The sequence below is a fragment of the Amblyomma mixtum genome, chromosome 3 (genome assembly GCF_055824585.1).
Source record: "Amblyomma mixtum isolate Tamu chromosome 3, ASM5582458v1, whole genome shotgun sequence".
Lineage (NCBI taxonomy): Eukaryota > Metazoa > Arthropoda > Arachnida > Ixodida > Ixodidae > Amblyomma > Amblyomma mixtum.
In genome coordinates, this window is record NC_143014.1 from 409,089,238 (window position 1) to 409,104,243 (window position 15,006).

General features: G+C 46.5%; 1 protein-coding gene and 1 long non-coding RNA gene across 6 annotated transcripts; both read right to left on the minus strand.

Moving 5' to 3' along the window:
• Positions 1-466: 466 nt before the first annotated feature.
• Positions 467-8,607, minus strand: LOC149357564 (uncharacterized). 5 transcript variants are annotated; one of them, XM_089584811.1, is made up of 7 exons: positions 7,925-8,607; positions 7,800-7,841; positions 5,591-5,677; positions 3,644-3,889; positions 1,417-1,531; positions 791-822; positions 467-657 (listed from the first exon to the last, which is right to left on the minus strand). In XM_089584811.1, exons 1-6 carry the CDS (start codon positions 8,031-8,033, stop codon positions 810-812), a joined length of 612 nt encoding a protein of 203 aa, XP_089440937.1. In that variant the 5' UTR covers positions 8,034-8,607; the 3' UTR covers positions 467-657; positions 791-809. The 5 variants fall into 5 exon arrangements, with proteins under 5 accessions (XP_089440937.1, XP_089440935.1, XP_089440936.1 ...); XM_089584809.1 differs by having other exon boundaries at positions 1,372-1,531; XM_089584810.1 differs by having other exon boundaries at positions 467-822.
• A 2,209-nt stretch (positions 8,608-10,816) lies between these two features.
• On the minus strand, positions 10,817-14,638 carry LOC149357565 (uncharacterized). Its single transcript, XR_016291853.1, has 2 exons — positions 13,550-14,638; positions 10,817-12,158 (listed from the first exon to the last, which is right to left on the minus strand). It is a non-coding gene; the product is annotated as an uncharacterized LOC149357565 (long non-coding RNA).
• Between the last annotated feature and the right edge of the window lie 368 nt (positions 14,639-15,006).

Here is a 15,006-nt window from a genome sequence, read left to right on the forward strand (position 1 = left end):
ACTGAACCGACATTCATGCCACTCTCAGACCACTGTTCAGCCGCTCTACCAACACTGAACCGACATTCATGCCACTCTCAGACCACTGTTCAGCCGCTCTACCAACACTGAACCGACATTCACGCCGCTATTGTACCCACTTTCAGCCACTCTACCAACACTGAGCCGACATTCATGCCACTATCAGACCACTGTTCAGCCGCTCTACCAACACTGAACCGACATTCATGCCGCTGTTGTACCCACTTTCAGCCGCTCTACCAACACCGGCTTGACATACCACAATTAGGCCACTGTTCAGCCTTTCTGCTAACGCTTGCCCGAAGTTTATGCCATTGCATTTCCAGTTCAGCGAATATTCACATTCCAGTTAATGTTCGCATTGGGAAAGCCATGGGTTTTGGCATTGCAAAGCTGCAATCATCTCTTCTATACACATGCACAACAAAATGAGGCAACGAAAGAATCCAACTGAGAAACAATTTATTAAATAATTAGGCACCGTGGCTGGGGACGCGCGGTTGCGCGAGTCCTGCGAGGCAGCGAGGGCCGCGCAGGAGGCGGGACCTTGGGAAGGAGCCAGGGCCGCGCGGGAGGAGGATTTCTGGGAGGTGGGGGCCGCTTGGGGAAGGGAGGGCACTGTGCTGGGGGCTGAAGCACAGGGGCTCGCAGTGGTTGCCAGGCCGGCAGCGGTACTTGGCAGAAACGCTTCGGCAAAACGCCTTTTGCGTCCGCCGCCACGGTCCACCGAACCTGGCAACCACTTCCTAATAAACCCCTGCGCTTCCACCACATCCGCGCCCGTCTTCTCACAGATGGCATCTGCATAAGATAAGCGTTCATTTTAGGCCAGCAGAAAAACTTTGCTCGTTAACAGAAATCAAGATTATTTCAGCAACAGAGAAAACAGAAAAGGCCACAAGTACATGTTAACTCAAAGTGCGTGCCAAAATGAAAGGCCTACAGTATCCAAATACAACTTGAGAAAATCCACCTGAAAGCTCTTCTAACCAACTGTATAAAGCTGCTGCGACATCACGGACGACCACTTTGCACTACTAACATATGGGAGCACAAATGGCTGGCAGATACAAGGCACGACTACGATCCATGACAAGAGATGGATGTGATTGGTGGGAGGGCTTTCTTTGAAAGGCATCTGCTGACTCATATATCTTCAGATGCACATGGAAGAAAACTGCAGATGACTACCCCCATAAAAACAGTAACAAAATATTCACCTGTAATGAAAAAGAAAACTGGTAAAGTATCAACTGAAAAGAAGAAAAGAAAACAAAGCGCAGCAGAACCTGGTGCATGTTCTTCCACTCATCTTTTAAAATTCAGTTAAAAGCTACTGCAACAACATACCTGTTGCCACCTTGCATAACTTCAGGGCAATAAATGACCACTTGCCCTTGCGGCCATGGAGGCTGTACATCCTCTGTACAGCCACCCCTATGATGGCGGTCATTATGTTGGAGCCCACCTCCCTCAGGCCCTTGCCCCCCAGGCGGACCAGCTGCTTTCGCTGAAAAGAAACACCACAGGTGCACAAGCTATTAGGCAGAAACATCAATTATAATTTCATTTAGTTTAGCAGAATCGAATAGCTAAGACAATTGTGTGACTACCTGTCAACAGCCCATGCGAGTACCTACAATCATAATGCATAATTTCTGTATGATACAATAGCTTGACTAGTTGCTACCAGCAGAAAGCACCACCACCAATATGGACATTCTTTTTTTTCCCAGTTTACTAAGAGCAGGGAAACTTTAGCGATTAAGCAAAGGTGGCCAACTCCTACCCATTATGCTTTGCATCTTGGACATTATTATATTATAACTATAATGCTTTTTGCAGATATCTATGTACTGGATGTGTTTTCTCTGCACAGCCGTTACGCTAAAATTGATTTGGTTTGTAGAACTTAAAGTTCCAAAGTGACTCAGGCTATGATGAGGGACACCATAGTGGAGGGCTCCGGAAGTTTCGACCACGTGGGGTCTTTAACATGCGCCACTGACATCACACTGCACACGGGCGCCTTGCTTTTCGCCTCCATGGAAAACTGGCCATCACGGCTGGGTTTGAACCTGAGTCTTTGGGTTCAGCAGTCGAGTGCCCTAACCACTGAGCCACCATGGCGGGGCTCACTACCCTGAAATTGAGCAGTCTAATTAATGCTATACAAAGGGCGCTTATTTAAATCCCCAAGCACCTGAGTAAAGCTGCGTGCTTAGCAACCACATTTAATTAAACGATGTTGCTTGTTTTTGGCAGCAGATTAAGTAATGAAATGTGCATAATGTGAGCAAAAGACAGGGAAGAGGTGGGTTCAAGCTGCCCCATTATTTGGGAAACCTAGCCGAAATTAAAGACGCGCTGAGAGAGGACCAACTTCCAGCTGTGTTCACAGCAGTTCATGCAACAGTATATTAACCGAAAGCTCAGCTTCCTGTAAAACAGACCTTACAACATCCTTAATGTTAGCTACAAAGTCCACTGCTGAACTAAATTAAAACAGCACAACAATAAATGACAAATGTAAGGAAAATGAGGGGCTCGTTATGAGACACCTACGAAGAAAGGCAGCCACAGGCAACAAAAGCATAGGGGATTTTTTTTGCTGTTGATCGATGTAAAACAATAATGTAATCAAAGAAATATTTGACTGAGAAAAAAAATTTGTTGGAACCAAGTCTGTTATGCAACGACCGGCCACTGGCAGAGCTCTGGAAAACTACATCGAATGACATTGAGTGACACCATCTGAGAGCAACTGCCCCAAAAAAGCCTGTGACTGCACCGCCAAATACCAAGCTACTACAAGATGTGACAGGTGCAATGCTTCGCACAGAACCAGCATCAGTAGCTTGGTTTGCTGTTTAGCGCTCCTTCTCGCCTAAACGCTCTGATGCGACAGCAGTCTCGCAGGTGGCATTTTCTTTGCATTGCGTGGCTGAAACATGATGTGACAACTGGCACTTGCCGTAAGCAATATTGCGAGCGCCACATGTTCAGCACTGCTACTGAGCCCAACAAATTGATAGGAGCCAAAGAGCAGATAAAGAGAGTCCCCTAACAGCTGTCCCGACACGTGATGCAGTTTTTGCAAGCTCTGCTACCGGCTGGGCATTGCGTACCACTTTTGCTTCCAACAGTAAATCTCACCACACAAGGAATCGACAGGGCGTTCCAGTGAACACTCTCAAAAATTCCTAAAGAAGCGCAAGTTCGATATGGGAAAACAATTTTTTTTTTTTGGAGGAACGATCTCTCAGCAGTGGTGGACATAATTTACTGCATAACTGTGCGTGTGTACCTGCAAATATTTCTTCTATTTTGAACTCCCTATTCTTAGGAATTCCTGAAAATGTTCACTGAAACAGCCAGTGTGTATATCAGCAAGCAACTTTCATGAACAAGACATTTACATTAACAAAACACACTGTGACAGCACACTCCAGCACAACAGTAGGAATTATATCTATGAAGAGCATGTTATTCACAGAGCACGGCATGCAAACACTCTTGGAGCTCAAGATTTCTTCACAAACCTCGCAATTACATTATGCATGCAAATCGTTAGTAGGCATTCATTTTTTCCAGACACGAATTATCAGAAACATTAAATCACCAGTCCAGCAGCCACGCTGTCGTCCTGGACGGCAGCTTCCAGTGTCCAACTCCTCGGGGGAGAATGCGGGCAGTGCAAGGGTGGGAGGCGGTGGCGAGGGGGACACTGGCCGAGTCCTCTGCTCCAGCTGCCGGTCCGACCGCAGCAGCACATGATCCTCCAGCCTTTGTAACCGCTGCATTAAGTCGCGCTGCTGCTGTCGGACCTCCAGCACCAGGCACATCAGCTTCAGCAGGGTAGCTGAAACTGAAGCAATCAACAATTTCAGAGAGAGCAGGGTTAACCTGGGCGCAATAATATCATTTGCGCACTGAGGTACAATAAAGAACAGTATGAGGCTAACAGTAGGCAGCAACACACTCTGTACTATGCTCCTAAACTTCCACCAGTTTTTATCCTCCAGGACACTTCTAATTCATGTTCTATTCCTTGCTAGCCTAATTTAAATGCCATAAATGTCACCATGCACTGACAAACCCTTAGGTGAAATGGAGCTGCTCTATGTGTGATAGCTAGCACAGAACCTGCAGCCTTGTTGTGTAAAGGACTTCTCAGTCTATGAGCTCCGCCAATTTTTACATTGCTTCATGGGCATTTCCACTGCTATTGCACCATGGCAGAGATGGCAGCAGTTAGTCGCAAATGGATTCTTCCAGTGTCATGAGAAGCATGTGCTAATAGAAGCGAGAAAGCAGAGCAGGCCTGTGCCCTTAATATAGCATTGCACCATTTGGAAAGTATTGCTCACGGCAAAACCCACATTGGCCAAAATGCTGGAGCTAGACATCTGTTCTAACTGCAAGTGCTGGCAGGGATCAATGCATTAAAACTGCAACAAAGATAGCCCTTATGGAATTATAGCCCTTAGCTGACAGGCGAAATGCAACAAAGAGATGGACCAAATGTTTCTTGCTAGGCACAGGAGGTGCCAAACCGTTGAGACATAAAACAAGGTCACATTTATCTCTTACCACGCATCCATTTTGCTGCAGGCAAGACAAGACTAGGAGCCAGCTGATGTGCTCCACAAGGCAGTTAGGCTGTTCAGTTCTTTCCTAAGCAAGAGGTCCTCCTTCAGAGCATGCCACTATTATTGGCTGCTTATCTCCTTCAGCACCCTTTATGGGAGCTTTGTGATAGCGCAATTAATTTTTTTTCAGCACATTTCGCTGCATCCAAGGCACTGCATTGACTTCCAACCAGTAAACTTTTAAAATACTTTGAAAGACAATGAAAAATTACAATATGGGCCTTGCTGACCAACCGCGACCAAGCGACCAAATTATGCTGGTAAGGAAACAAATGCACAGAACATGGGACTACTGTGTAGAGTGCAATTCGTAGGAGTGGCTTCCTGGTGGTGATGTAGGCCGAGAGAGGCAACAGAAATGTCAGGATCCAAAAGAACCCAACAAAAGCACAACATACAGCTCTTGGGAAGGGCACACAACAACCACTCCACTATGAATCACAAGAGGAGAAAGCAATGGAAGTACTAGGTTGTAAATTCCAGTACCACTTCAGTTCAATACAATCGTTCTTGAGAAATACATGTGATGATTTTCAGAGTGACCCCTTTCAAAGCACATAGTTTGAAACTAGAAATGTGCTCCTAGCACCGTTTCAAGAGCCACTGAGGAGAACTCCGTGCAAATATCTTCCTGAATAAGTATATTCTCTAGGTCTTTCTGGGCCCGTTGACTGCTGCTCGGCAGCAGCAGGTACAATGAGAAATTTAAAATTTGCTGTTTTTCTTTAAGGCAAAGCAGATCTAGCTTCTATATTTTGTTGTGTCACTTGATACTAGACAAAATAGGAGTGCAATTAAAAGAAAGGAACACAGTGAAAAGACGGGACAAGCAGCATTTGTTCTGTCCTCTCACTGTGTCCCCATGTTTGGCTTGCATTTCTCTTTTTGCACAAAAGTAAACAAAGTGAAAATCTCACCATCAACAGTCCCAGCTGTCGACCCCTCCAGCTTGCTGGGTGGCGCACTGTTTTCGTTCACGCTCTCCCCAGCGTGATTCAGTGGGGCTGGAGATGAACATGCGTCATTGATGGCAATCCAGGAAGTACAGAACACACTACTGTGTACAACCACAATGTCACATTTCTATCCTAATTGAATGCAGAAATGCTACTTCAGGATATTTTTGGAGAAGGGACAGAACAGTTGCATGGCCAGGCTGTTTTGCATACAGGTGATCTTTTTAAAACACAATAGACACAAAATTACGAAGTTCAGAAACAAATTCCTGGTTATATAGAGATGCCCCCCAGGCAATAGTAACACTTCCTTTGGCCGAAAAGATATTTTAATTTGGTTTCAATCACAGGCTGTACAAAGACTTCAAAATTCAAAACCCATCAAAACCGACACCTCCATGACAAGTAGTTGACGTGACAAACAATGTTACATCATGCAGATACCTATGACACATAAAAGAACGTTGTGATCCGACTGCGGCGGCGCGTTTCGATGGAGGCGAAACGCAAGAGGTGCCCGTGTGCTGTGCGATGTCAGTGCACGTTGAAGATCCCCAGTCGGCTGAAATTATCCCAGGGCGCTATGGCACCTCCTTCTTCCTTTCTTCTCACACTCCCTCCTTTATCCCTTCTCTTATGAATGTCCACCGAAATGCGAGAGAATTACTGCACCACTTTCTTTCCTGAAAAATCAGTTTTCAATTTTTTAAATATGTGTCTATAGTACTTCAATAATTACATTTCTCATGCACCAGCATGGTGCATTGGTACCGTATTTTCCGGTGTATAAGACGCGGCTTTTTTCAAAAATCTTGCTGGTGCGTCCTATACAAGGGTGCGTCTTATATGCGAATTTTTCGTTTTTTTTAGAGAGTTCAGAAATTACTCAGGTTCATGTTCAAGCCTTTTTTACCGAAAAAATATCACTAGCAATGAAGCGGTTGTAACACGGTTAATACCTCAATATGGGGACCACCGTGCGCAACTTTTTTTAGGTGAACTTTATCATGAAACGACGGGGATGACGACTTCCAGGATCACAAACACACCACCGTTTCGGAGGCCCCAAGCAAAAGTAATGTGAAATGCCAAAAGATGACGACAATCACGCTTCTCGCCATTGTCAAGACAAGCCAGGACAAGCCGGCGTTCTTTTTTCAGCCACCCTTTGCCACTTTGTTTGCTCCATGTACGTAGTGCGAAGAGAATATTTCAGTCGCGTTGCCACCAGAAATGGGCGAACTTTTTGATAGCGCATCCGAAGGTGAAGACTTCGAAGGTTTTAAGTAGAAATAAAATGTTCTTATGGACATGTGGGAGAGTTTTTTCGTTTTTCTTTCTTTTTTTCCAAAACGTGGGCAGGAATGACGTGAGTGTTGCCTTTTTCGACCACTTAGCGTTGCTTAAGAATTTCTCACAAGTACGGTGAATTTCGTGATGGTCGCGCAAGCGTGTTTAATTGATCCTCACTAGCCCAACTGGGAAAACTGGGGTGCGTCTTATATAAGGGTGCGTCTTATATAGCAACTTTTTCAATTACAGCCTGCATATATGGCGGGTGCGTCTTATACACTGGAAAATGCGGTTCATTTAAGGACACAAAAGAAACTGTCATGGCGAAACCAAAAACAGAGAGCGGAATATATGTCATGTGAATAGAAACCTGTTCGCAGTACTGTTAACGTGGGTAAGAGAGTTTGCCACGAAATGGTTACTGGCAGATTCACTGCTGATCTGAGAGCATGGCAAATGTAAAAAGCTGATGCCAAGTCTGAGCACGTTCCATTTCTCTGCAAGTGCAATTAGCTACGGTGGAGTTTTTTTCCCAGATTTTGCAAGCATACTACCATAAATCCCCAATCAAAACTAACACAATGTCGACCTTACATTAAATAGAAATGAGAAATGGTGTTTTAGTTTTAAGGCGGTTAACATCCAAAGGCGACTCAGGCTATGAGGGACGCCGTAGTGAAGGGCTCCGGAAATTTCGACCACCTGGGGTTCTTCAACGTGCACTGACATCGCACAGCACACGGGCCTCTAGAATTTCGCCTCCATCAAAATTCGACCGCCTTGGCCGGGATCGAACCCGCGTCTTTCGGGTCAGCAGCCGAGCGCCGTAACCACTGAGCCACCGCGGCGGCTTAACAAATGAGAATTCATGTCTTACGTGGTGACGGCAGCTGTACAACATCGTTGTGGCCCTCATTTCCTAAAAAAGAATTGCACATGAACGTCTTGTTGAGTATGCAAAATAATTTCTCATCAATAAAGAAATATGAGAATTTCAATTACCAGAAACTGCCGAGCTTTCTAGGGCTGAAGTGAACTCGTAGCGCCGCACCTTTTTTTCGGCGCTCTTGTAGGATCCTGCAAACATTCTCAATATCTCGACAAAAACCATGTCATCTCCAAGCAACAGTACGGATTTAAAAAAAAACAAAACAACTTAGGCCGCCTTACTGGAAATCAAAGAAAAGCTAATTGAAAACATAGAAAATAAACTGCTAACAGTTGGCATATTCCTTGATATGAGGAAAGCGTTTGACTCGGTTAACCATAAGATATTGCTTGAAAAAATGCAGTGTTATGGAATACGCGGCGTTCCTTTAACCTTATTTGCTAGCTACCTTGACAACCGATCTCAAACAACTATCATTAACGGTATTTCATCTGGGATCGGTCAGATTGTGTCTGGTGTGCCACAGGGCTCCGTTCTAGGACCAACGTTGTTCTTATTATATATTAATGATATCGTCAACCTTCATCCAGCAGACAACATTATAATCTATGCAGACGATACTAACGTATTTTTTTCAGGGCAAGATAGTAATATTTTGCAAGCAGCCTCCAATAGTTGGTTATCCCAATTGTCTGTTTGGTTAAAATCAAATAGGTTAGAACTTAATGTCAGGAAAACAAAGTACATACTGTTTAGAGCCAAAAATAAGGAAGTTCCGAACTGTTAATGGTTGTGTTAGTTCGGGGCGTGGGGAGCCCCGCATGCGAGGAACCTCTCAAGGCAGTTGCTGGGTGTAGACTGGGGGTTTATTACCGTAGAGGGAGAGGGAGAGAGAGAGAGAGAGAGCGAGTGTACAAGAAGCACTTCCGCTGCTGCGGAATGCGTCAGTCGACGGGCTGTGGGGATCCGATGTCGTCGGGGGAGACAGACGCATGCCTGCTTTTGTGGGAGCGGCCGGCCCGCGCTTGTTTCTTGGAAGCGGGCGGCGAGTATGCGCGGAGGAGGCCAGGGCTGTTGGCGCGGCCTGGCGTCGCTTGGTCGACGAACACGACATCCCTTCCTCCTTAGTTGTGGTCACCGTATCGGTCGGGCGGGCGCCGTTCACGCTGGGGTCGTAGCGCTTGCTGTTGCGTGGACCCGTTGGGTTGGTCTCCGCAAGGTTCCGTCGCACTGTCGTCCAGACTGGCCGCCGGTTCTCCATGTTCGGAGGGGGGCGCTGTAGACAGATCGAACACAGGCGAAGTTTCCGCTGGCAGCGTGATCACGAACGTAGCTGGCACAGTGTATTGTTTACTTGCTGCTGGTCCGTTCGTCCGATCGTGTGGCGGCGGATCTTCCGTCGGGTAGGCTGCTGCACCTGGTTTAATGTGACCAAGGTGCCTACGAACCGTTCCGTTTCTGTATTGAGAAGTCTCGTGGACTTCTGCGGAGCTCGTCACTCCCTTGAGTCCTCGCTGCTGCCTTGACGCACTTTTTGATGGCAGGGCCAGGTCCAAAGCACGCTTCTGGTGGCGTCGATGTTGCAGACGTTGTCGTCAGCACTCCAGAGTTGTAGTCAGCTGTCAAACTTCTGAGGCTGCGACGTAGCTGCTGATCGATTTGCTTCCTGCCGGCGTCGTCGATGTCGCAGGCGTTGTCGTCAGCACTCCCGGGTTGCAGTCGGCTGTCAAACTTTTGAGGCTGCGACGTAGCTGCTGATCGACTTGCTTTCTGCCGGCGTCGTCGATGTTGCAGGCGTTGTCGTCAGCACTCCAGGGTTGCAGTCGGCTATCAAACTTTTGAGGCTGCGACGTAGCTGCTGATCGACTTGCTTTCTGCAGGCGTCGTCGATGTTGCAGGCGTTGTCGTCAGCCCTCCAGGGTTGCAGTCGGCTGTCAAACTTTTGAGGGCTGCGACGTAGCTGCTGATCGACTTTACGGCAGTTGGTCACGTCGCTGGAAACGTTACGGCTGTACAGCTCGGATGGTCAAGCGTACCGGCTGTACAGCTCGGATGGTCTGCCATCGACGTGCTTCAGGAGAAGTGTGACTATAGGTATCCATAGCTGACTTCTCCGGGAGTCTTCGGTGTGACCAGCACGCGAGCAGTCTCGAAGGTGTCGGTCCGCATAGCGTCAGGAAGAGCGCGTGCTTCTTTGCCTCGTCGGAGACATCGTTTGCCACGAGGTAGAATGTGAGGCGCTGAATCCACGATCCACGAAAAGGCTCGATGACACCGTGTAGTCCTCCAGTAGCCATCGGCGACACCTCGAACTGCGTACGCTCTACATCCCACTTCTCGTCGCCAGTGTTAATGGCGGTGTTGGTGCGGGGCGTGGGAGCCCCGCGTGCGAGGAACTTCTCAAGGCGGTTGCTGGGTGTAGACTGGGGGTTTATTACCGTAGAGGGAGAGGGAGAGAGAGAGAGAGAGAGCGAGTGTACAAGAAGCACTTCCGCTGCTGCGGAATGCGTCAGTCGACGGGCTGTGGGGATCCGATGTCGTCGGGGGAGACAGACGCATGCCTGCTTTTGTGGGAGCGGCCGGCCCGCGCTTGTTTCTTGGAAGCGGGCGGCGAGTATGCGCGGAGGAGGCCAGGGCTGTTGGCGCGGCCTGGCGTCGCTTGGTCGACGAACACGACACGAACAACTTCCAAATTCACTTCGAGCAAGCTCCTATAACTCGTGTCAGCTCTACAATGTTCCTTGGAGTCATTTTTGAAGAACATTTACTCTGGACAGATCGTGTAAACTACATTTGCACTAAAATGGCTCGCTCTGTTGGTATCCTAAATAAATTTCGCACAATACTGCCTCGAAAATTCAAACTACAAATTTATTTCTCTCTAGTCTTTTCGCATGTACAATATTGTTTGTTGATCTGGGGAACGACTACCTCAACCAATTTTGTGAAAGTACTTACTTTACAAAAAAGAGCTGTACGAGCGATTGATAACTTACATTACAGTGAGAGCACGGGTCCTTCCTTCCTCAACCATAGACTGCTAACCATCACGGCCGCTTACCACAAGAAGCTTGCTGTTTATATCAGAAACCTTATGAAAGGAAACTGGCAGACTTTCGAGAGCACATATTTAATTGCCCAAACAGCATACAGTCTTAGGCACCCTCAATACCATGCACCAAAATCTCGTACAAACTATGGGTTTCAAAAACTAACTCACATAATTCCTCATAATTAAACACGTATCCATACTTAACAGAATTGTCACTACAAAATATGTCCGAGGGCTGCTTTGCTGACTTGATGCCCGTTCAGCTGCCTGTATAGCAACACTCAGGCCAACAGACTATCAGTTTGAAAGCCTGTGAAACACTCATGTGGCAGAGGCATTGTTTTATTTACAATTAAAAGTGTGATTCTGGTTTCTAGGATTTAACAGCTTTAAGCTATGAAGAATGACGTAGCGGAAGACTCCAGATTAATTTAGACCACATGGGGTTGTTTAACATGCACTGATATTACACAGCACAAGCGCATTCTGCACTGCTCCATTTCACCACAGACAGGATGTAACCTGGGCCCTCGGCTCAGCAGCATGGACCACTCAGCCCCTGCGACAGGCTAACAATTCAAACTGAACTAAATGTAAACAGCTGGATGAGTTGGTTCTGAATTTGCATTATGAAACACTGTCTCAGTGCACAACAAACATGGATGAGGAAAGAGCACACAACGCAAAGCATCAATTGATGTCTGGCATTTGTATTGTGTGCTCTTTCCTTGTCTGTGCTTTTTGTGTGCCAAAAAATGTTTCATAATGCAAAAAAAAAATTACCATACTAAACCTTTCTGTACTAAATATTATTAAGCATACTGAGTGCAGCACTAATTCTGGGAACTACAGGTCTTCAAAAACAAGGCACTAATGAGTTTCAGAAGTAGTTCATCAGCTTACAAGTGCAATAGCTAACAGTTCATTCTGCTCCTCTTTTTGACAGCTGGCTAAGCGGTGGCTATCAACATGACTTCTTAGTCGTAATTTAGCCATGCAGAGGTGCAGACTCACAGAATCTAGCAAAGAGGCCTTTACAATCGCTGATGAAGCTACCATCAATATGTCTGCAATAAGACTACTTATGGCAAGTGGTAACGACGACCACTGGGCAACGCATCCACTCCCCTCCGAGAGCTGGCTCGGCCTCAGCTTTTGCGAGCCGCGTCACCTCCGAGCTCCTGGCCACAGGCCAGTAGCACTCTTCTTTTGTCTCTGTGAGCCATCCGACAGGAATGACTGCAAGGCAGTCGTCCTCAAGAGGAAACTTCACCACAGCGAATGGTTTTGACATGCTGCACAGAGGAAACACGACAAAAGATTAATGGGGAAACAAAGATTTTTACCAGACACTGTCTGTGCCATACTCTACTGGCACTTGCCTGTTTGGGTGCCGAAAACTTCACACTACCATGACAACTGACAGGTACTCTTACAACCATCTCGTTCTACTTCGCAACGCACTTCTGAACTTTCATGAGTTGAGAGTTACAAGTGTCACGAGCGCCTGCAATTTGGGACTTATTTAAACAATATTTCTGTGCCTGCTGTCATGTGAACCAAATAACAGCCAGCAATAGTGGCGTGCAACTTCACTGCATTGAACATCAAACTGAGTGCAGTCTACCAGGAGCATAGTGATGAAAAAAGAAACCAGTAAAACGCAAGATTGACCAAATGAGGAAGAGAGAAAACAAGCGCGTTCAATTAGCGAGCTCGAAACTAGCACTCGCTATATGTAGAGTCACACTGATCTAGACTTTGTAATACAAGGCTCTCAGTAGCGGGAAGGGACACACATAAATAAAAAGTACTCTCAATTTTTTTTCTGTAACCGATCACTGGCAGGAGCAGCATTACTTCTGGCAGTACAGAAGAATTGTGTTCATTCATCCTGTTCTTGTCACATTTCTCTCATCGCACGGAGACTCGCAACGCAACAATGTCAACACTGCCATGGAAGCATTTGTCAATCAAGCACAAGGCATGCAGGCTGCGACTCTATGACGTCTGACATGCATGCCTGAACCAAGCGATTAGCCTCACAAAAGCAAAAATTGGCGATGAAAAACACTCAACTGCATCGCACGTGGCAACTGGTTGGTCATGGGGGGCGCCGCAGAGAACGGCTCCGGAAATTTCGACCACCTGGGGTTCTTTAGAGTGCACCGATATCGCGCACAGTACACGGGCCTCTAGAATTTCGCCTCCATCGAAATTCGACCGCCGCAGCCGGGATCGAACCCGCCTATTTCGAGTCAGCAGCCGAGCGCCGTAACCACGTGACGACTGTCATTGCGATCATGATCATAATATCTATACACGTACATAAATGTACGATGTGCCGTGAGAAACAAACCCTCTCAGAAGCAATGCGCCAACAAGATTTGCCGGGATAGTGCGTTCACCCTGATGAAGGAACACACAAACACACACGACATTTAGAAGCGCTTCCCTTCGTGTACGTGTGTGTTACTTCATATTACCCCAACCCTTACACGCAGTTACACCTTGCAATGCGCCGCTGAGTTAATCAAAAGACAACTGCTGACAGATGCCTACAGACAAGTTAGATAAAGGGGCGACACACGAGGCGTGCTCATTGTCCTCACTCTTGACAAGTTCACAAGTAAATATTAGCTGACAACTAACATGAAAGGGAAAAAAGGACAGAATGTATACTTACGCAAGCAGTGCCTCCTGGTTCCCCTCGGTGACTCACGCGTGCCGCCACCAAACTTCAAAAAGCTTGAAGAAATAAAAATTCACAAGCGAGCGCTTTGCTGCCAAACGTCCAAACGAAATGACCACAAGCTATGGATTGGGATTGGCTTGGAACGCACGTGGGAGCGAGAGCGGATGCCTACGTTTATGCGTAAAGCGGTGGATAAACACACGTTTAGTTTCGGAAAATTTCTTTGAAGCTTAGTGTTGACAACACCGCCAAGAATAATTTTTATCAATTTTTTTACACTTCAATTTATTAATGAGCAAAACATCGTATTTTACGCGACAGCTAAGATGGAATGGCATGGCTACTTTTGACTACTTTCAGCTCAAGTTTTGGCTCCTTTTAAAATGTTCCCAACGGCAACCCTGCCCGCGAGTCATGCCGCGAGTGCTCGCGCTTGTTTTTCTTTTGTGGTGTGGAGGTGTTGGTCGTACTGCCTGTCTGCTGTCCCTTTGTGCGGCTGTTGCGGTTCTCGTCTTTCACCGCAAAGCTTCTGCATTTCGCCATGAATGCAAAGCAACGCAAGTACCGTATCGTTGAAAAAGAATACCGTGAGATCTTGCAAGATCTCGGTATTTCACAACGGCCGGTCGCATCTACGTCTTCAAGCTTGGATCAAGGCGGCAGGAAACGATCGCACTCCGAAACATCAGTCGACGTACGCACCCCCCAACTCTTGCTACCGTCCGAAGCAACCACGCGACGCAGAAGCGAAGTGCGCGCTGAAGACGCGTGATTGAAATCTATGACCGTAATCAATATGAAGACGATTAACCGATAGCGATTAATACGTCCCTATCGAAAAATCTCGTATATATGTGTCATATGTGTCTGGTTCATACGAGATTATGGAATATCTCGTATGATTATGGAATATCTCGTATGTGTCATATGTGTCTGGTTTACAATTTTTGGGAAAGGAAAGGGAAGGGCTGGGGTGGAATTATAAGGCAATTAACAATAAAATAGCTTCCATTGAAGTTAGTAAACTAAAGAAAGTAAAAAAAAAATTCGGACGCGAAAAAAAAAAAACTACGCGCTGTTCCGGATTCGAACCACCGACCTAGAGATCTACAGCTCACTACACTACTCACTACACCACTGCTGGCATGGTAAAAACTGCTTTACATTTCGATGACAAGACTTATGCTATGCTTCCCACTACTATAGAATTCGACGGTTAGGTGCGAGGACAAATGTTTATTTTTAAGGTATAAGGAGCTGAACTACAGCCGATTGCACTTCCACTGATATTGTGGATCTTGATGTGCTCTGTGATAAGCACTGAAAGATCTGATATTTGTATGTATTTTAATTTTCACAGCGCCTGCACCATTGATCGTAGTACTCTCATTGCGCACATATTGTTAACTACAGTCGGAGCTCTTGCATGAAAATACCTGGCGTTATTA